We start from the raw sequence: 22,918 nt of genomic DNA, 5'->3' as shown, positions 1-22,918 counted from the left end.
AGGAAGCTGTTTATTTCCAAACCCTTTGGTGAAACTCTTAAGAAGGCAGCAAAGGGCATTTGATAATCTTCCTTTCTCAACAGTTAATAAATCTGGGAAAGTATCAAAAGAGAAAAAAATTCCATCCAAATCACTGAGGCCATAGGAAGTAATTTTCCTTGTGGCGTAATTGTTTGTGTAGGTCAAACTGCGATCCCATTGATAAGTTGCTGAATGGTTCTTTAAATTCACTTATAACTCAAAACAATGAAATGCTTTGAGGTTTCTATTATTAATTGAAAAACCCTCTTTGAGTATCTACATTTTAGAAGAAAATCCCTCTGCCATTCATGCATTTTAATGTTAAGAAACCAAATGGTAATTAAAGACAATTAGTTTGTTGCGGTATTTAACACTGATCAATTTGTTCTGTTACATATGTAATTTATAATACAACAGCACATCTTGCATCTCAGATGAGGTTACCAAGAACACTGTATCCTTTTGCTTTTATTATATGGATTGAATTACTGTGGGCCTATCAAATACATGCACATTTCCCTGTTTTTCAGACATTTTGAAACAGTCAGCTTCTGTGGCAGCCCCTTCAGTCCATGCCCAGCCAAAAATGGTGTGTTTTGTTTTGTTTCTAAGCTGGAGTCATTCCATTCATTATTTCATGCAGGCCACCACCGAGCTTTCAGATGGCAGCAGCTTTTAGTCACTTGCTTGGGCCTGAGATGAATTCTCATTAACTGCTACAATTACGGAAAAATACTGTAAATACATCCACAAAGGCTCTTCTCTTCCTCTCTGCAAAAGTGACTGTGGTGTGAAAACAGGAGTGAAACCACTTGAGGTGCCCTGAGAGCCCTGTTGGTGTAGCTGATGGCACTCACTGAGTTTTGAAAGGGTAGACGACCCAGAAAATTTCATACAGTGGTATAAGCAAGGATTGTGTGCCTAGGGCCTGATGCTGGTTTTTGAGAGAGAACCTGAAATATGGATTGTGCATGCTGAGAAGGAACTGAGGTGCCAGGCAGTCCCGTGGGCAGCTGTGGGATGCAGTCACTTTACATCCCAAACCTGTTCCCTTCCAGCTTGAGCTCACCCTTGTTTTTTAAAGATCTGGGAATGGGCCAGCAAGGGGAGAAACAGCATCCAGTGGCTTCAGCAAAGCTGCTGTAGCAGAGGTTCCCACTTTCAGAATCAGAGCTCCATTCCCTTCACAGCATTGCTGGGGTCAACTGCGGCTCAGCCTCCCACAAGCAAGCCCTGAGCCCATGTCTCTCCAGCCACAGTCCCTGCCCGAGCCCCTGCACACCTTGTGTCCTATGCAGAGGCAGGAACAGTGGGGCCCTTATGGCATCAGGCTGACCTGAGAGGTTTAGGATCTTAGGTGAAAAAGTGGGCATAGAGCCCAAGGTGAGGCGCCAGTGCAGCCACCTGACTTGGCACCCCAGTGGAGGCCAGGGGAGGAGATGGGGGAGATGGGCACACTCTGCAAGCTGCTTTTTCCTCCCTGTGCCAAGCCATTGCCTTTGGGCTGGCTCATGTCCTGCCTGCGTTGGCTCTGAGTAAATGTTAAACCCTTTGTGGGGCTGCCAAAGGGAAGAGAGTTTGAGGGGGGAGGAAAACAGGAATGGCAGAGGCTGGATGGCATTTTCCTGGGGCTCTTGCACATCCCCAGGATACCTCTACCTGCCAGGAGGCCTTTGCGTGACTTGGAAAAATCACTGGTTTATTTTTGACCTTTCCAGTTAAATTTCATTCTCTTGTCAATCCTAGATAAAAGCCTGTATGTTATGGCAGCTCTCAGGATAATGCCAAAACAGACATGTCAGCCAGCAAAAGGAAAACAAGCTGCTGGTTTAACATTGCAGTGCTCAGTACATCCTCAGCTCAGTCACTGTATTGAAGTCCTTTCTGAACAAACCTCCTCAACCTTGAAAATTCTTGTTCTTGGAGGAGAAATTCAAAGTCTAGGCAGCCCTCAAGGCTGGCTGAAGTGCTAGGAGATGACTGTGGGATTGAGTTCCTTGTTCAGAAAGGTAAGTTCTTTGTTCAGTTTGAAAATATAAATACATATTTTAGATTCATGAAAGCATAGAAAATGAGCACACAGTGATAGGAAACAGAGCAGGCTTTATTTAGGTGGGGAGAGTACAATCCTCTTTCCAAACAAGGGTCATGGATGGTCCAAATAACTCTTAAGTGGCTTTTTGTGAATTCATCTATAATTGTTCTATAATTCATCTATAATTGAATTCATGTGACAGCTACTTGTGAAGAGATGATGAAAGAATCTGTAAACATTCTCACTTGAAATTCCTTATTCCTATGAAACTTTTGAAACTTTTCAAATATTCAGATGTATATAACTTGCCCTTGCCAGTAGTTTCAGACATCAGCTTTTCTTACAGATGGCTGAAGTTCTGTCAGAAGGCCAGTATCTTAGTAAATTCTATGTAGATAAATGCTTGAAACACTGGACAATATTGCCTCTCAAAAAAAAATTTTTCTTTTCAGCAAGGAAAGTCATATATGAACTCAGGATTTACTCGTATAGAGGGGAAATGTATAACAAATACTACCTGAGCTGACAAAACAGAGAGATGGAGTTGGAAAAGCAGAAATCCTTTTGTGGCTAAAATGTGCGTTACCGCTCAGAACAGCCCATGCTTTATGCCACTCCTGTCAAGCCCTCCTCTTTCTGTCCCCCCAACCCTGCCATAGGAAGTCAAACCCTTTTGATCTTTTGCTCAGTCATTAAAGCCAGCACTCACTTGGCAACTCCTTTGTTCTTCCAGATGTAATGTGATTCCTCTGGTCTAACGCTGTCGTGGTTTCAGTTTGTCAGGATTATGCACAATCCTTCAGTACCTTCTAGATTTCACTCACTAATTTGTTGGGTTTCTGTGGTGTTACAGGTTATCTCATGTTGCAAATGCATTTTGCAAAGAACCCTTGAGAAAACAAAATCTTTAAAAGCTTAAGAGAATGTTGCCATTAAGATTAATCAAATCCTTCAAGTGTCACCGTATTTTTCTCTCTTATGCCAATGCAAAATGAGCAAGCTTTGACCCTGAAATTGCAGCTGTGGAGGCAGTAGGGGTTACTTGTAGTTCTGATTTTCAAGACTGCAATTTGAAAGGATATGAACTGACCAGAAGAAAAACAACAAAAAGAGCAGCATTCCAACAAGCTCTTCTCAGAAATCACAACTTACATGCAAGTTGTGACTTAAATATACGTCGGGTTTTGTTAACATTGTAAAAAATCTGTTCACAGCAAGTATGAGAAGGTTTAATTATTTTTTTCCCCAAGCATGCTGATAGGAAGCTGAAGACAGTTGCAAGCAGTTGGTTTTCCACCTACTGCCGTGGTGGTGGAAATTTATTCTTTCACTTTGCAATCAAAGTGATTACAAGCTATCGAACTCCATTTGCCTGAATGAGATCTCAGTGAAGCTGGACAAAGGTTTGCCCCCAATGAGCAGCAGTGTGTTGGTACTGCTGCTGAGTTCATCCCCCGCGGTCACACACCCACAGTCACGTCCCTCCTCCTCACCCACAATCTGAGCAGCAGCAAAAGTCTCTCTCTCAGAAGAGGCAAACAGAGGGAGAGACTTGTCCTTTGGCAAAAGGCTGGTGTCTCTATTTGGGTCTAGCTCTGCCTCTGAGGTGGTCTGAAATGCACAAGAGCCTGCTGACTCCAGAGGCAAGCTGAAGGTTTTCATTTCAATGGCATTGCTCTCCTCGCTGCTGAGCGCCCGGTCCGTGGGGCGCTGGCGGAAGTAGTTGCTAAAGCGAGTGTGCCTCGGGATGGGCACCTGCTGGTGATGGTCCTGCTCGTTCTTCCAGTGGCTGAGGAATGTATTAGTGGAATCTGAGGTAGTTTGGAAATCAACACCAATTCCTAAGATGCAGTGATATGTTTTAGGAGGAAAGTTCACCTTTGCAGTACTTGTAAGCTTCTTCCATGTCTGCGTATGGAAATGATACTTCCAGAGGTCATTATTAGGGCTGGAATTTGAAATGCCTCCACCAAAAATCAGCATAGAGTCTTTGCAGACTACTGAAGCATGACCTACCACTGGAGGAGGTCCTTGGCTAAACGTAAGAGAAACCAGCAGTTAAGGAGAGACCAACAAGAAACTTAATGCTGATTTTAGCCTCCATTTTCCTTTTGACTCAGAAGAATGACTACTGAACAGCTGCATTGGGACATCAGAATTACACTGCTGACAGCAGCATCAATGCATTGCCAACAGCTCCTCCAACGAAAAGCCAACTGGAGCCCCCAGGGATGGCAACAGCACCATATCTTGATCTGAACAATTCCTACAATCGCCAAAAGGGCACCATCTCCCCCTCCACCTGCATGCAGTATCAAATGGCAAGAGTAATTCTTTCTCTGCTCATTTAGTGTAACAAACAGAATAGTTTACCTTGTTCTGATGGTGGACCAGCTGCTGCTTACAAAGTCCCACTTCCATAAGTCCTTCTGTTCACTCAGCCCCATCAGTCCTCCAAAGAGATACATTCCAGTACAATAAACAACTGCGGAATGGCCATGACGAGGTCCTGGGCCAGTGTTGTGAGATGGGCTGGAAACACACAGCCACTTTCTTGTATCTGAAAGAAGAATACTAACTGATAGATGGATCAAACTTGGTGAGTATTAGAGAAGGAATTTATTTCAAGAAGAAAGTAACTATTCAGTGGAAGAATAAGAGTTTCTGCTCTAAGCTTATTTCAATATGAGCTAAAATTCTGACATTGAAAAAGTGCATTTAAAAAAAATAGTTTTGAAATAAACTTTTAATGAAAATGTCAGATGCTGTATGACAGATGCCATGGAAATTTTATTTACAAAGCAGTTTTCCTATAACTTTGTCAATTCATTAACTATGACACAGAAAGATACTTTCCTGGCTGTAAGAGGGGAAAAATCAGTCAATAAAAACTTCATTAATGTCTGTGCTTATTCTCCCTGTGAGACAATGAAGGATAAGATAAACTCATCATTCATTTCAAAATAATGACAGAATGGCCACCAGATAACAACTGTTATCAACTTAGGAAGTCTCTGGGAATCATCTGGTTTGCAATGCCACATTGGTGATGAATATGCTAATGGAACCACCTCCTGAAAGGTTTGGCTCCCCATGGCCAGTTCAAGATTTGAGATTCAAAAGATGGCATTAACAGGCTGAAGTCAGGGTCTCTGCTGCAGCTGAAAGTTTTAGTAATCCTTGCATAGTGCATAGTGAAGAAAACATTCTCCCTGATTTTCATCTCTAAAACTGGCAAATACTGCAAAACTTTTTCCAGTTTAATAATCTAATTAATTTCAGCCAGGTATTAATTGAATTGACAGAATTCACTAAATGCTGCCAAACAGCAGCCAAAACTAACTTACAGCATATCTACTGAGAAGAATTTTCTTAACAGAGCAAGCCGTGCTTTCCTGCAGCAGTTGTTGTTTTACACTGGGTCAAAACCCTATCCCACTTTTTTTAACTTACCAAAATGGAAAGTCCAAAATTCCTGTGAAATGCCTTTGATGCCAAAGTATCCCCCATAGATGTACATGCTGGAATGGTACACTACTGCACTATGACCTTTTCTGTTAGCTGGTGCCAAGCTCTATAACAATTTAAGAACGAGACAAAACCTATTAAATCATATCAGTAGCAATGTCTGTCTTGAAAATACACCTGTTCTGTCTCCCCACAAATGACCCTGCAGTCCCAAACTTTCTCAATGCCTGCACCAAACACAAGTAACCAGAGCAGTAACTGTGTCACATCTTAGTAATTTTTTGCGTGTAATTGCAAAGTGTAGAAACATTGTGAGGATGAAGTTTCAATAGCAAAAAATAAATGATGCTTTACATATAGTGATATAAACCCAATATCAAAAGGCCAAGACATAAACACTTCCACTCAGGTTTCCATTAGAAGTGGCAGTAACTTGGTGAGTCCACGTGTTCAGACTGAAGAAATGAAAAATGCTGCAGCACTTCATATTCCAAAATGTATTAGTGTGACTGCCAATCTGTTTTCACAACCCTACTTTTAAAAGCACAAGCTTCACGTATGGTTGTAATATTCCATTTAAAATTAGTTTTCCTGATAAGGATTTCAGAAAAACAGAAGCAGCAGCAGAGGAGAGGACTTAACTTCCTATATAGGACTTAAAATTTAAGAGCAGTATTTTTAAACACTGTTTTGAAGAAGGAAAAAGCCTTAGTTATTGAAAGTGCAAAGAAATAAAGTGTAGCCACATGTCTCTAAAGAGATGAGATTGGAACTGTTTGGGGGAACATATTTCAAAGCAATCTGTTTAATCAACAAAGCAACAGGCATTTGATTCACACATTCCCCACTTCCTGGCTCCTTACCTCCGTCTCTGCTGGTACGTTACGGCACTCTGTCCATTTTGTGGAATCTGGGGGATTGATTTAATAAAGCGCAGTTTAGATCCCAGACCACAAGAGGACACTCCTCCAACAGTAATTTTTCAAATTACAGATCTAATTTTCAAGTAAGTCTCATCCTGCCGTTTTCTACTGACAAGGCTGAAGAAATATGTTTCCCGCTAAGACAGCAGCACCAAGAGACTTGCAGGAGACACAGTTTGAATAGTTTTCCTGTATCCTTATCTGATACTGAATCATGGAGGCACCATTCTGTATTCTTGTTTCCTAAGGCTAAATTTCACAATGCAGAAATGACCTGTGATTTTCAGCATTTTCTGAACTTGCGGGACTCCCAGATTTCCCGACGGATGTATAGCTCCTTCTACTTATCCTGTACACCTTATGACAACAGCCTTATTTTTTTCTTGTTCTTTGTCATAGGTCCCTTAAGGGTAGCCTTCAGATAACAGTCAGAAGTCACAGATCTGTGATCACCATGAAGGAAAGACCACATACCCAGCACCAGAGGTAGAAAGAAAAGCAGTGCAAGCTTGCATTCCTTAAAGCTATAATTGCCAAATGATTTTAAATAATAACTATGAAAAAGCCAGACACACAACCAATTTTGAATAACTCATTCCCCATTTTCAGTGATAAATACTGTGAATATTAAAATGCTTCCTCCTTTAAAATAGGTTCTATCTGAGGCTCTCTGTTCTTCCAGGAAGTATCTCAGACAAATGGTGAAAAACACAAAAGAAGGATTGAAAAAAATACATTGACTTAGGTTACATAGTGAAGTAGCAAAAGAAGCCAGGAAACTTAAATATTGGCCTGGTCACAAGATTTACTAGCTCAAAAAGAACTTGGTATCTCTCTTTCCTCCTCCATCTGACATCTAAATAATCAGCCATTACTACACACAGGATTTCCAAAGGCACAATACATCATGTATGGCATTGCTATTAAATTCAAATGCTGCACTGCTTTTATTAGAATATACACTTAAGAGATCCCAAATGTTTGTTCTTACGAGAAAAAAACATGTGTTATAAAATGTCCATGTTAATTTCCTACCTTCTTATTTAATTATGCTTGAGTTTTCCTGCCAGCTTAAGTGTTTCTTCAGTAAAATTAGGAAATGAGATATACTGTACTGATCTGCCTTCTTTCATAATAAAATAAACAACTTGTTTTTTAAAATCCATGTACCATTAAAAAAATAAATATTAGATTAATTATTGGGTTTTATGATCAAATAGTAAACTTTGGGGGGAAGGGGGGATAGAAATTCTGAGACCGTAAAATACATAAAACTTTTCTAAATAATAATCTCTAACTGAAGTAAGAGCTGACTTTTTGATAGCTTAACACCCTAATTTTAGCAGGAAATATAAATACAGTTTCACATACATTAATTGTTGTAAAGCTTAGGGAAGGGCTATGCTACAGGCAATGGTTCTTACTATTTATTAGTACCTATGGACTTGGAACTTCCCATGGCAAAAAATGGGTATTGTGTATCATACCAATGTCATACATCCAGAGAGGAGTTTTTGCTTGATTGGAAGCAGAATCCACCATCCCACCAAAAATATACAAATTTCCCTGCAAAATGAAAAAATATTTGTCACTGACAGGTAAGCATATAGCATGAAAATAATTTTAAAAACAACTCCTAAATGAAAAGGCTGCTATCACCAAAATATAACTAACAATAATGTATGATGATCTGCTAACAACTAAAGAGGCAATCTCAAAAAGCCACCAACTTTTAATTATGTCTTTATTCTCTCTCAGTAGGAAACTGTGATGCTGGTTTAACAGGGACAGCATTCCAGAATCACTCCCTCCTCAGCCTGGGGCAGCTTCAGGGATGTGGATCTGCAGCTCTCTGAGGCACTGCTCAGGTAATATTTGATTATGCATGTTTAGAAATATTTCATTGCATTGCAGCTCCTGATAGTCTAAATTCTGTTTTCCCCTTGCAGGCAAGGCTGTAATTCTTATTTGCCTTCATTCCCCATCTCTCTTCTCTGCGAGCTCTTAAGTGAATGTTTTTATGCTGTAGCTGATCATGCAAATGAATTCAGAGCAACTGTTACAACCGTACAGTTAAGTCAAAGAATGTGCTGCCAAGGTCTTTATCTTGTATTACTCTTATGTACTGAGCACTGACTGAGGAAATTACTGTCACTTTATTCCGAAAGATTCCAAAACATTGGTACAGCAACATCCAGAACTGCACCGACACAAAAATATTTTCTGGGTATCATATTTCAGCACAAAATAATCTATGGCATTTTATTGTATTGTATAGTAGGAAATAAAATGTCAGGACATGGACAATATAAAGCTTGTTCTATACCTTATAAGCCACCATTGAATGTTCCTCCAATTCTTCTGGACCATCCCCGGAGCAATCCAGCATTTCCCATTCATTTTTCACTATAAAACAAAGCTGAAGTTAAGAAAATGGTGCACTCAGTATAAACATTAGGGAAAAGGTGAAAAGATGGGCTTTGAATGTGGCTGGGCTGCCAGTCAATGTGGAAAATGAAATGTTTTGTCATCTTTTCTCTCTGTTAGATCAGAAGATAGAGGCACTTTCCCAAAAATTAAATATATGCATTTTTCTATTTAGCAAATCTAAATACAGTAGAAATTGATCTTGTTATTGCTTGTATTTTAATTGTTGCCCATATCAAAAATCAACAAGTCCATGAGCATGAACCCCAGCAAAATACTGGTTTATTTCAGTAACAAAAACCAAACAGGGAAGACCACACATAAAGTCAAAGAATACAAAGTGTTATATTTGATAGTGCATTGTTAATACAAACCTACAAGATGTTGTATTAATGTATTCCCTTTGTGCACTTCTACATGCATAAACTATTTCTGTGTTAGAGAATCGGGAAAACTCTTTGATATCCCCTGCTAGTAACAGGATATTTTAAATGGCTCAGTATTTCTGGTCAATTTAAAAAAAAGAAAAAGGAACTGAACTGAAATCTAAACTTTCTGGAACACCTGCAACAGGGGCAAACACACACCATCTGCCCAATGAACAAAATGCAGTTTATCCATCATTTTTATGGAGTAACTTTAAATGGGGATAATCTGATTACTATGGAGTATCCCCAATTTCACGATGACTGGATGTAGAATCTTTAATGCTGACACTCAGGTAAAGGGGCCAACTCACCAATGCTGTATCGCCAAAAATCCCTCAGACTGGTGATGTTCCGCCCTCCATGGAGATAAACAAACCCTCTGCAAATAACACAGGCGTGTTTGTATCGGTCGCAGGGACAGCGCTGCTTCTGGGGGGCAGATTTCCAGTCACAGTGTGCAGTTTTGCCTTTCATGCTGACAACTAGGACCTTATCCAGGGATCAACTTGCAAACAGCAGCCATGTCAGAAGAGGGTCCCAAAACATCAGAGACAGGGCTTAAACCTCATTTTGTCTGCAAAAAGACAAAAGATAGTTTAAGGGTAAAAAAAAGAAAAAAGGGAGAAAAAAAGAAAAAAGTCTCTTCCTTATGATAAAATGTTACTGTGTTTTCTTTTCAATCCCATCAAAAGCAACATGACAATTTTGTCCATCTGTGATAATACACTAACTTAGCAAAGCATCTGAAATTCTGACTCTCAGTGTCTCATATCAGTGAAGCTGAGATAGGAATATTCCTGGAGCTTAAAGTTTTCCAAAGAATATCAGTGAGCTGAAGTGATAAACTCCAACACCCTACATTTGCAATATGGTAGAAACCAAGGCTTGATCTTTTTTCACTACTAAAAAATACTTAAAGCAAACATGTATTTAAAAAAAATCTGAAAGAGTGAATATTACAGAGGAAAATAATGTGTTAGCAGTTGTCCAGAATTTGTTTAGACTTTCATCTGTAAACCAGCTGAAATGAGGATGCATGTGGAAAAAATGACCTGTGCCACAAGATGTCACTGTCTTCTATGAAGACACAAATACCAGGAAAACATTCCTCTATTAATCCTCTTCTAAACAGCGGCTATGATATATTTTAACACAGATTACTTTACAAAGCACATACACACAAAATCAGCATTAGACCAAGTTTGTGTTCGTAGTATGTCAGAGGAGACACAGGTTGCCAAATGAGGTGACAGTCCCCCAATTTCAAGACTCTTTCAGTGAAAGTCAGATTCCAACTGCATTGAGAACCTACTATGGAAACAGGCAGGTGGGAGTCTATCAGTATGGACACTTGGTTAACTCTTCAGTACTGCAAACTAATGCCTTTTCTTCCACAGTTACAGTGGTTTCCTCGCTTAACTTACCTAGTTTAAGTAGGTGTGTATTTAGAATCCCAGTGGATAAACTCATAAAGTCACAGCTCAACATAATTATCATGGAGCAAATCCATTCTTTTGGTTGACAACTATTTCCAGGGTAAACATGAAAAACCTATGCCTACTCGGCAAAATTATTTCTAAGTAAATTAATTTTAAAACCTCAAACAACCAACAGGGCAGAAATACCAAATTTACCCTGAATGTACAGCAATAAAACCAGAGAACTTTCATGACAGCTGCTGCCCATGGCCATTTCTGAGCAAAGCAGTGATAAGGCTGGAAATTTTCCCAGCAAATCCAGGAACAACCAGGGGAGGTAGAACGAAACCCTTTTCTTCTGATCTACATGCAAGTGTTTTTACTAGACACATTGCCACAGTGTAACTTCAGACATATGAACTGTGCCTTGAAGTTCATTGTGTAAAACTATATTTAGCCATACATATGCCAGAGAAGGCCAACATATGCCCTGCTCACCCTGTGTGTGTCTGATTTCAGGGGAGGGCGTAGAGAATACAAAGTACCTACATCTCCATCAAAAGTTGCCGTGTTATAAAAAGCAATGAGTGATGAAAGACGAACAAGCAGCTAAATACAAAAAACCCTCCAACCCTAAGAATATTTCTGTAAAACCAGTTTATATGTTCATAAACATGCTGAGGAATAGTGTCCCAGCTACATAACCCTTCATTTATTTTTCTATGTACTTCTATGACAAGCTTTCCTTTTTATTTTCCCCTTGGGATCCTGTATTTCTTCTGTTTCATTGCTGCACTGGCAGTAACATTTTTGTTTCAAGAGTTTTCAGTACTTTGCCTCTATGCCAACAACCCTTATTTGGAGGGGTTTATATACCAAGCAGCACAAAAGCATACCCCTTTCTTCAAATGTTTTCTCCTGTGTTCAAATATTCCCTTGTTTCTGACAGCCTGGATTTGTCCCAGGCAAATTCACAAGCTATCCTTCCCTCCATCCATAACAACACGACCCCCAGTTGTCCCTTCACACCATTTCCTTCCTCGAGGCTGCAGCAGATGAGCACTGGAAGACCCTCCCCGACATGACTGCCCCAGTTTGCTGCCCCACCAGGTGAGGGGCAAGGTGTGTGTCCCAAACACAGCCACTCCAGTTCACAGCTGCACTGTGTACAGTGCCCATTCCCCATGGGAAGTACCGTCAGCAGAGTGCCAACATAAAATGTGGGAGGAAAGAAGGAAGGCCTTTACACCACAGTCCAGCTGCTTCAATGGTAATTCATCTAATGGTTATTTATTTATTGGTAATTTATAAGTCTGGGGTCACTTGTACATAATTTGAGGAAAAACAAAGATTTCAGTAAAACATGCTACATATTAATATTTCATATTAATATGAAATTAATGTATCTAAGTTAATTTATCATCCAATTTTTCTCTAAAATTTACCAGTTGTAAGACTGGCATGTATTCAGTGACAAAAAGATGCTACAAAATCTCTTGTGGCATACTTTGGCAAGATTAACTACTAAATTTTTGTGGTTTTTTTTTTTTTTTAATGCAAACCAGGATTGTAAGCTATTACATTAAAAACTAGAAGTATATTCTTTGTATGTTTTCTCTGAAGAGGATACAGAGATGGGCAGCATTTACAAAGGTGTGCATTTCTCATTTCAGAGGAATTAGCAGCTGTGAAGTAGTGACACATTATAGGTGTGTAAGTCCATAATGCTTTCTGGCATGTAATTGAAAAGGGAAAAGCAGCTGAAGTCATGAAACACAGATTCTCTTCCTAACTCTGCCAAGCTTCTGTGAAACCACAGCCAAATCATTTACTTCCACAGCTAAATAGGGACAGTCACTTCCTCAGTACAACACTTCAAATTTGCTGATGCAGTGCTGTGTGACAGTGCCAAGGTATTACTACTATTGATATAATTTACTGTGAAAAAGGTGATGGGTTACTAATACTGATAAAGGTAAAATAGGTTTGTCCCCTCGAGGGTTTTTTTTTCTGAGCTATAAAGCTGTTATCCCTCTTCCTACATATTTCTGCTTGTTATTCTTCCCACAAACCTTGCCATCCATTATACAAACATTCCGAAAAGACAGCTCTGATTTCCTATAGTAGATTAGCAACAAAATCCTATCCAGTTGTTTATCTACCCCAACTGAATTCTGTAAGGCCGGAGAGGTGGATGGGATAACAAAAGCCCAATCTGGGATGAACTGAATGGGTGTCTCCTCCCTGTAACACCTCTTGAGAATCGACTGACCCTTGTGACTCACGGCCATTTACTCTCAGCTAAAGCATTATTGGGAGCAGACCTACAATCACCAACAATCAGCTAACAAACTGCTTCATTTCAAGAACTGGGAAAAAACCCCACAAAGTCAACCATGAATCTTGCCTTTCATCATTGGTATTTCAAATTGCAAACTTGACTCCTGAATTGCCTTTCTATAGAACCAAACTCACCAGAGTGCATCTACTGTCAACCTTAACAGTCCCATTTCCAAAGAAAAACTGCTACTCTTCTGAGAACAGTGTCACCAGTGATGTCCTCCGTGTCATGCAACACTGACCTCAGCTTCAACTTCGTACAAGATCAGTTATCCAATAGGAAGCTCTAACTTCAGCAGAATTAAAAAGAAAACACACAAAAAGACAACTCAGAACATTTTTATCCAACTATTTTTTTCCCAAAACAGCTGTAGCACACACAAAAATGTCTGCTGCTCTCCAAACTCTTCTGCTATTTCATTCTAAAAATAGCTCCTGTGCAATCAATCCCAATTGTTCAAGGGCTGGAGGAGCTGTGAGTCGAGGGCCTGGAGAGCTGCAATTAGCACAGTAACTATAGCACTGAGTGCGTATCAATTAATGGTGCCCCACTACTGTTTCATAATACAAATAATTCAGGAAATGTAGCAAGACAGGAATTACATCAGGAAATGTAGTTTATATGATCATTATATAATTATTCATATTTCTGTTAGATGTGGTTTCTCAGACAAATTACTTATTTATTTAAAGTATTGCTTAAATAGATCTTCATTAAAGCCTTTTTCTGCCTCAGACCCCTGATTCATTTCCATCTGTTTTCAATATACTCAGAAAAGTTTCAGTTTTAAAACGACTGAGCCTTTTGAAATATGAGATAAAAAACCACTCATATTGTGGCGGGGGGGGCCGAGGCGGGGTGGGTAAGGCAATCTTGTTCTGTTTTGGTGTTTTTTGTTAATAACCCAGTTTTCTGAACTCCAGCCTTGAACCTTTCCATGCATTTTCTTGCTAAGTAACAGATCTTCCCATTTGTACTTATCCTCGAAACCTTTGCTATGGTGGTTTCCTTGTAATGCCTGTTCCACTGGGACTGCCTGCGTGAATGAGCAAACTTTCACTGAAGACTTGCAAGACAATTACAAAGTTTAAAAACACACCCAACTTGTTTACAATTATTTAAGAGATTCAGGCGCTTTTTTTCAGTATATGGTTTTTACTGGCAATGCTTTTACTATGTGTGATAAATTTCAGTATCCTCAAATTTGCTACTTTATTATTTCCTAAACTCAAGAGACTATGAACTCTTTCTAGGGTGGGATTTTTTTTTTGGTGGGGGGGTTGGGAAGTGGGTCTTGGTTTGTTGTTTTTTTTTTTTTTTTTAAATATACAGGAACTAATTTTCAGAGAAGCTCAGTTTCAGAATTTCAACCTGAAAGTCCAAATGGCTTTAGGACCACAGGACATCTGCAATACTTTTGTATTACTAAGATTCTGAATTGAAATAAGGGCCTGGCTTTGCTACGTGTTGTAGAACATGCAATTACTACATGACTGAGCTTACAACTGAAGCACTGAAGACAAAAGGAAGGGGATGGAAAGTGGTATTGCTTCTTACAGGGAGAAGGTTTGTAAAATGACAAAGCAGGGGTCGTGGCTCCATCCTGATTTCATCGTTCAGAAAAATTACAGGTACTTTCAAGTAAACAGTAACAACCCTGTTGTCTGCATGAAGCTTAGAGTGGGGATATTAAAAATTCACAGAAAAAACTGAGAGGCTTTTATGTTGAATAGCTCGAAGTTGAATTTTAACAAGTTTAATGTACTATTCATAAACATCACTGCTATACTTTTGTGCTTGAAAATGTTTTTTGAAGTGAACAGGTATTTTAAGGGGGGTAACTCTTCTGAAACAGCCACATGTAATTACAGTTTCTATATAGTGTAAACCTCTGTATGTAACTGTTACTTCTGGAGTGTGCAGTCCTAACACCACTGAGGGCACTGGCACCTTCACTGCAGAACAGACAAGAGTATCATGGGCCTCTCCCTGAGAAAAGCTCACTGCCTGTTTCTGCAGCTCTGCAGGCAAGGAATTGCATTTCTTTAATTCAGATCACATTATATTAAACTCTAATTTTAAAAGTTCATAATAAATTTATGTTTGCATATCATTCAAAAATGAAGTCCTGCAAGCAAATTGACATTATTAATATATTGTCTTTTGTTCTCTTCTAGAAGCTTTCACCCAGAAAAGAAAATCCTTTACAGTCAGTAGTGCTGTGTAGCACTACTTCATCTCTATTACAAAGTGAGTTCTCAAATTAACTTATTAAATAAAGTATAAATATATTGTTGTATTTTCTATGTGCTAGATGTATTTCTAATTTTAATTAACAAACACAAAAATACAAACTTGAAGTAATACAATAAATATTTCATCTATTCCCCAAATATGGTGGAGGAAGTAGTATGTGGAAAAAAGAAATTCAGTAATTAAAATACTTCTGAGATTGTTACATTTTTATATATGTCTCTAGTATATGATTAGAAAATTACCTTAGCAAATGTATTAAAATTTTTTATGGTACAGACAAAAATAAATACATTTATACCACCTTAGTTTCCTTAGTAAATTAAAATTTCAGTTGCTAGGGTTTTTTGTTTTAAGAATGAGGCTTTTTTTATACATAAGAATTAAAATACATGGTTTTGATTAGTAGATGATCTCGAGTAACCTGTTCAATTATGATTCCCAGCACTGCAATTAATCATTTGACTGCAACTCAGTCTTGAATGAAGTTTCTGAGAACAAACTTCCCTAAAACACACATACATAGGTGGCACAAGTATAGTATGTTATGGATATATAAATCCAGAGCAGCATCCATGCCTGATCAAAAGTTTATGATGATAATAAAATATTTTAGGGGGGTTTTTTTGCTCCTTAATAGAATATTTACTTTAGGAATCTAATTTGCTTTTCAGATCTTATTTAGGATCCTGTTGGTGACTCCATCCATAGGCAGAAATCAGTCTCTGTTGTGGTTGTACCACATAACAAGGATGGACACACTGACTGTAAAGTGTTCCTGCAGGAAGGTGGCTCCTCAGGAGCTACTGGAGACAAATACATGATTTTTCATGCTCTAGGTATGACAGAGGGAGGAAATACAGTTCCTAGTTCTCACACTTTCAGATAAAAGAAATGAGACACTCCCACCATGTTCATAGGGCAGTCTTAAGATGTATTTGGCCTTTTACCCTTTCCTTGGAAGTAATTTGTACTGGCACCACTGGGGCAGGTCATTTCAAGACATGGGTCATCACCCCTTCACCTGGAAATAGCAGTTTTCAATGTTCCTAGAAGGCATCATTTGGGGATTTCACAAAAACTAACCAGCTGGATTCTTTCAAGATACAGTAGGCAGATGCCCTGGAGATTGAATGTAATAAATCTGTCCTTAGGTGTGACTGAATGCATCTTCTTGACAGCTTGTGACCTGCTGCTGAAGGAACTTCAAAATACTTTATTTCCTAAGGGAGACTCTACTCGTAGTAATGCACAAAATTTTCTAGGTTAGGAAGAAAGACTCTGGTTGACAAAGGCTGCCCAGCCTGCCTTCTCTCCTCAGGCACAAATTAGGATACTGGAGAATATACTTGACAGCTGAGAGTATATCAGTGAAAAGCTATTATCTTCTATTAAAAACAAAAAGTCTGCATTGAATTTTACTTATTTGTTCTTTACACTCCCTGACTCAGAAAAAGAAGCATCTAGTAAAACATTCAGCCACGCTTAAAACTTAATGCCACACTTCAGGGAAGATAGATACTGTGTTTTTCTCATCCCCAAGACATTTTGCCCTTAGACGAACATGAAGCAATGAGATAAAGCAGACATACAAGGTTATGAGAGCAGCAGAAGCTGTAGCTTAAGAAATATGAAGGAGGAAAGAAAGGGCATTTGGCAATGAGAATAATAAAATGTTTCAGATGGCAAATATTAAAACATCCAGATATCACATTAGAATCAGTTTGAATTAAGATTACACTGTATGGGAGAAGTTATGAGAGACTTATGTGAGAAAGACTCAGATGGCACAACTGGAATGACTGTCAGTCATGACTGGAGGAAAAGTTGAGTACAAAAAGGTCTTTTGTAGGAAAGATTAATTTTCACAGTCAGGTGAAAGATGGCTGCATAAAAACAGATGATACAATTGCAGAGCTGGAATGGATTGCATAGACAGGAATAGCTGGATTTTAGTCTGGCAAGGAAAACAAAGGTGTCAGTGGACAAACAATAATAACCATGATAGTTCACAATAACCTTGATGCCAGCAGTTACTGGGCTGCACCAGCAAATGGACAAAACCAAACCCACATAATTTCAATATATAAAGGAGACAGAAAGCATATGAGTAACTTTACAAATACACGTTGTCGCTCCAAATTCAAATGGAATTACTCATGTGAATAAAACCAGTGATATGCATGAGCCTGAACAATGTAGCCTAGATACCAGAGCAAAAGAAGGACCAACTCTTTTGTCAGAAGCCTGAAAAAATGTTTTGCTAGCTGTTTTCATATTCAGACTCCAAATGACAGGGTCCATTTTGGACTGAAGTCTGGCTTTCTGAAAAATTCTCAGTCTCAGATGACATGGTCCAGTATTCATCTCAAGCCAGATGCACTTTGGCTTGGGTTTTGGATGGTTGCATTTCTTTGTTTGTCTTTTGCTCGGTAGAAGGCATTTTGTGCTTTATGCTCTTTGGTTGTGGAAAAGAGAATGAGCAAAAGCAGGTAGTGAATCTCCTAAACTGGAAGCGAGGAAACAAGAGCTCGGCTGTCCCTACCACAGACCTCCTGCGCAGCACCGCGGAAGTCGCGGGTCCCTCTCACCAGCGGTCTCTTGGCTCTGAGCGCTGACGCCGCTTCCTTCCTTTCATGCGCTTTGTTTGCTTTTCGTACCTTTGGACGAGCGCGACTTTGTGCACAGCTGCGCACAGCTGTGCCCCTGTCCCGCTATAGGGCAGCCCTGGCGGCTGTCTCGGTGCTCCCTGGGCTGCTGTGTGTGCCTGAGCGCTGTCGGAGCCCTCAGCGCCTGCCCTCCGCTCCCTCGGGCGGAGCTACGGCCGCTCGGGCGCTGCTGCTGCTCGGGGGACACCGCGCTGGTGCCAGCGGGGACACTGCCCACGGGCACGGCCTCGCCGCTGATTCCGCCACAGCCGGGCTTGTCCTGACAGGGACGGAGAGGAGGGAGAGAAAAGAAGGAAAAACACAGTTTCATGAACCGGCGTGTGGCCGGGAGCGCACCCAGCCCGCGGCCGCCCCTTGTCTCTGCCCGCCCCGGCACTCAGCCCACCCCGGGGCTGAGGGGGGTCCCCGCCCGCGGTCCCTCCGTCCCGCGTGTCTTGGAGCCCCCGGCAGTGCCCCCTTCCCCGGGGCACACCCGGGCACCTCCTCCCTTCCCGGGCTCACCCTCCCCTCCCGCGGGGTCGGAGGAAGGCGCGGCCGCTGCCCGGAGCCTGCGCGGCGGCGCCGGGGGCGTGATGGGACCGCTGGGGCGGTGATGGGGCTGATCGGGGCAATGATGGGGCTGATCGGGCAGTGATGAGGCCGCTCAGGGCAAAGATGGGGCTGATCGGGCAGTGATGGGGCCGCTCAGGGCAAAGATGGGGCTGATCGGGCAGTGATGGGGCTGATCGGGGCAGTGATGGGGCAGCTCGGGGCAGAGATGCGGCCGTGGGTCCCAGGGCACGGCCGGACCTGTCCGGCGGCGGGGTCAGTGCCTTGCCGGGAGGAGCGTGCCGTGATCGCTCACTGCCCTGTTCGTCTTGAGGAATGTGTAAAATCTCATTTCTGGCCTGAATGCAGCCGGAAACAAACATATATTTTTTTTTTGGTCGGTGGTGGCGGTGGGAAAGGGGAGCGCGGGGAGTGGTGTTTGTTTGTGCGCTCTGTTCCAAGCTCTTTCAAGGCAGCGCTAAGCCCAGAGATTCCTCTGCCTGCTTCTCTCTGAGCCCCAGTGCTTGCTTGGACTTGTGTCCTTGGTTTTCTGCTCAGCTGCTTCAGCTGCCATCGGCTTGCTTTTTCCCCGTTTCTCTTTTACAGGTACATAAGGGTTCATGAAACTCCCACACCCACAGGTGCATCTATTTTCCACGCTGACGTGGTTCCCTGCTTTGGGGCGGAGGCTACGTGTTTCCTTAGTATTGTTCCTGAAAAAAAGGAAAGTGTAATTGATTTTTTCAAGTAACTGTGTTAAGTGGAGGCCAACAGTCCATAGCAATGCAAAGTATGTGGCCTGAACTATGTGAAAATATGAATATATTTGGTTTTAATATGATATGTATAACATATCCGAGTTTGGTAGCTATATGTGTTCCTGAATGAGGCCAGTCCAGAGCTAACTTTCTCCAGACCCTCTTAATTGCATCCTCCTAGGAATTAAAGAAAAAAAACCAAACAAACAACAAAACCAAACCCCCAAAACAAACCCACACATATTTCATAAAAAGAACTCTGAGATCATTAGCTAACATTTGGAAGTCCCTCAAATTAACATGCGTGAAGGACTGCGGCCAAACTCCCACTGGCTCCCATAAAAGCAGTAATCAGTCCTTCAAGCAAGATTCTCCACAAAATAACACCCAGAAGCCCCTGCAGAAAGGATTGCCAATCTCACCATCTGACTAGATTAAAAACAGCAGTAACAATGTGATAATTGACAGGAGAAACTTCCCTGACAAGGAATGAATCAGTGTTTATTTTTAGCCTTTCCCTCAAACGCTTTATTTAAAGGAAAGATTAACTAATTATTTCCATCATTGTATTGTCCACAGTAGAAACAGGAGGTGGCAGATCTTTAGTATCTGCATGGAGCACTGTGTTTCAGCTCTTCCTTTGAGGTCTGCACCCTGGAAAGGTGAGATTGTGCCAGTTGTCCTTTCATCTCTAGTCCAATCAGATATGAAAAGTACCAAGGTTTCACTAAATTTAGACACCCCCCAATCAATATTTTTTATTTCCTAAATAGCAAGCCTCAAAAAGGGTGTCAGAAAATGTCATATGTGATTCCCTCTGTATCCCACCTTTGCTCCAAAGCTTTCCTTGGACAGCAAGTCAGTATTAATCCTGTCACTGCAACTGTCCACTGCAGCCTTTTGCAATGACAGAGCACTCGCATTCCAAGAAGATAAGGCTGCTCTACCTGTGCACAGGAGCCAGCAATAAGATTTTATCTAGGAGAAGGCAGCTTACCCAAGAAAAGTCTGGGACAAGATTTGTCCTGTTTTATGGGACAAAAGCAAGGTAACCATCTCTACCCCAAAGACACTAAGTAATATCTGTGTTTCTGATAATAAGCTTTGGGGTTCTGCTTTGTTTTGAAGGAAGGCCTTAATTTTTCTTATTTTTTTTTCTTAATTTTTGAATGAGTTGCTGGTTGCAGCATGGGTTTCATTAGCAGAAAATGAATCAAACTACTTAGAAATGTCTGAGGACATTTTTCTGTTTTGTTTTTGACTTACCTGCTGTGAAACTGAGGCACATAAAGGACTCATTGTTTCATTTTACCACATATCTATAATATGAGGTTTCTACAAAGCACACAAATACCTGATTTACCAGTCTCTTACTTGTCTAATCTCAAAACAATTGTACCACATTAAATTCATAGGTCTAATCATATTAATTTTAGTCCTGAAGAATGTCTCATTTTCAGCATTTGAGTAATTATTCATCAATGCAAAATGTTTGTGTATAATTTCTTTTCCACGCTTCTTAATATTTCAGATAGTTTTGGATATGACCACTTAGGCTAGACCAATTCTAGGTAAAATGGTTTATTTGTACCATTTTAGTGTGTACTTGGTCATTCTTGAACAGAGTGAAATGTGAAGTAGAAGTAGAGGGTCATAGAAATAATGGGAAATTATCAGTTTCTTTTTGTGCAGCCCGCTGGTCTCTACAGAAGTTAGAGGGAGAAACTCCACTGTTTTATTGCTCATAGGAGCAACCTGAACTTCAGCATCTCATCTCAAATGTTAGTGCAAGAGATGCCTCAAAATGGAATTTTACCTACAAATAAAAGTTTTAGTTTTCCTTTCTGCTTCTCCTGAAGAGACATGGCAGAAACAGCTGTTCACTGGGATGAGCTCAGCCTTCTAAGTATTGACTGCAATGGTGCCTCCACAACCCCAGATAACATATCTGTTCAGAAGTCAGATGTATGTAGAACACTAATGGGAATATTGTATGAAATTATTTAATCTGAGGGCAATCAGGCTGAACAAATCATGAATCATTCATAGTCATTCATGCACATCTGCATTGCAAGAGATACAATTAACTACAAAGGAAAACATCACAGATGGAGGGGAGGGTGAGACAGAGAATAACGTAGATCAGTACCATCAGCATGTAATCCATGGGGTTTAAACCAGAATTTATTTTATTGGGTACAAGCCAAGTCCAAAAAATAAGGGTTTATGGCAGAATTCAAACTTTTAAATCTAAAACATAGGTGGTGGAAAAACCCCAGTGAGCTGTGCCTGACCTTGCATCATGCCTAGACTCCTAAACCACCTTTCCTGTTTTTACATAAGCTGTATTCTGCTTTGTAGAGCCTCTCTGTGGGCCTAGATCTGCAGCAGTTCAACAGGACTAAGCAGCTTGGCACTCTTTCATATCTTAACTCTATCAGGAACTGAAAACTTGGTGTCACTCCATTCAGGTCCCCAGAGTGGCTCAGTTCAAGAGATAATCCTCAAACCCCTCTAATGGATGCCAGTCAGACTGAGTCTTCCCAACTGCAACTGTACCCATTCTCTTTAAAAGACAGTTTTATGATCTACTAGTGCAGGTAAAGCATTTATCCAGGAAGTGGAAGGTCTGGGTTCAGGGCCCGTTCTTGGCAGATCAGAGATATCAGTAGTCACATTGATGTCTGGATGCATAAGTATTCACATGAAACCAGCCTCAAAGTTTGATCACTCGCACTGTCAACTCTGTCCCCTGACAGGACACTCCAGAGCAGGTGGTGAAGCTCTGCACAAGATGCTTAAATTAGCACTGATGGTTTCCTCTCAGATCTCATTAAGGCCGTGCCGTCAGAGGGGGCTGAGGAGCAGCAGAGTGTTATCAGCTGAGCCGCAGCCTCACGGTGTATGTGCTTCCGAGTACAGCTGTGTCAGGGGCCGCCCCCTTCAGCGTGTTCCTGCTCTTAAGGAAGCAACAATCTAAACTATTTCAGTATGGAAAACTGATTTAAAAACAAAACAAAACAAAAAAAGAGATAAGCTCTCAATTTTTAACAGAAACGTTCCTTTCAGCCCAGCAATAGCTATCGGGAGTTTGGATCTGCGGCTGCAGGAGTGGTGGGTGTAACCAGTACCGGCTGCTGGTCAACTCTCCAGGAACGCCTTCGGGAAACACAGGTTTGGGAATTACCGCTTGATGGCAATCTTGTGCCACAGAGGATGTAACCACATGTGATTTTATTTGGCTGCAAACATTTTTAAAGACCAAGAACCAAGTCTACTTCTTCTGAATACTATCATAAATTTAGAGTGACCTCATGTTAGGCATTTAGTTTAATTTAGAGTTGCACCAGCCTAACTGGGACAAGAATATGAACCAGATGTTGAGAAGTGATATTTTGACTGTTAATTCTATTGATAACACTCTGAACAATTTATGAAATTTAAATACAAGGAGCAAGCATAGGGACTGTAGGCACGAAAGACCAAGAGCACCGAGCTTCAGTTCTTCTGTGTTGTTACAATCTACACTAATTTCTAATAATTGACCTTTAATGCCTTGTCACATGCCAGGGGTTTTACCCTTACGGCTACTGTATTATACACACTATTCTTTAAAGACACAAGAAAGTTCTGCTGTGGCTGGCTGTAA

The 22,918-nt window shown here is 40.7% G+C and overlaps 2 protein-coding genes across 8 annotated transcripts in view; one reads left to right on the top strand and one right to left on the bottom strand.

Moving 5' to 3' along the window:
• Positions 1-2,113: 2,113 nt before the first annotated feature.
• On the bottom strand, positions 2,114-18,540 carry LOC139675297 (leucine-zipper-like transcriptional regulator 1). 7 transcript variants are annotated; one of them, XM_071562779.1, is made up of 10 exons: positions 18,485-18,540; positions 17,867-18,242; positions 13,196-13,350; positions 9,614-9,876; positions 8,774-8,853; positions 7,935-8,013; positions 6,388-6,434; positions 5,510-5,630; positions 4,430-4,616; positions 2,114-4,091 (listed from the first exon to the last, which is right to left on the bottom strand). In XM_071562779.1, exons 4-10 carry the CDS (start codon positions 9,774-9,776, stop codon positions 3,404-3,406), a joined length of 1,365 nt encoding a protein of 454 aa, XP_071418880.1. In that variant the 5' UTR covers positions 9,777-9,876; positions 13,196-13,350; positions 17,867-18,242; positions 18,485-18,540; the 3' UTR covers positions 2,114-3,403. The 7 variants fall into 7 exon arrangements, with proteins under 7 accessions (XP_071418880.1, XP_071418882.1, XP_071418879.1 ...); XM_071562781.1 differs by lacking the exon at positions 13,196-13,350 and having other exon boundaries at positions 17,860-18,242; XM_071562778.1 differs by lacking the exon at positions 13,196-13,350.
• Positions 18,541-22,234: 3,694 nt separating this feature from the next.
• Positions 22,235-22,918, top strand: part of RALB (RAS like proto-oncogene B) — a 61,411-nt gene continuing 60,727 nt past the window's right edge. Inside the window, exon 1 of the mRNA XM_071562011.1 lies at positions 22,235-22,443. The gene's annotated coding sequence lies outside the window, so the exon portion shown is untranslated. The remainder of the gene's footprint in view (positions 22,444-22,918) is intronic.

Source organism: Pithys albifrons, chromosome 8 (assembly GCF_047495875.1).
Source record: "Pithys albifrons albifrons isolate INPA30051 chromosome 8, PitAlb_v1, whole genome shotgun sequence".
NCBI lineage: Eukaryota > Metazoa > Chordata > Aves > Passeriformes > Thamnophilidae > Pithys > Pithys albifrons.
The sequence above is the reverse complement of the archived record's forward strand: the minus strand, read 5'-3'. Positions and strand labels throughout refer to the sequence as shown.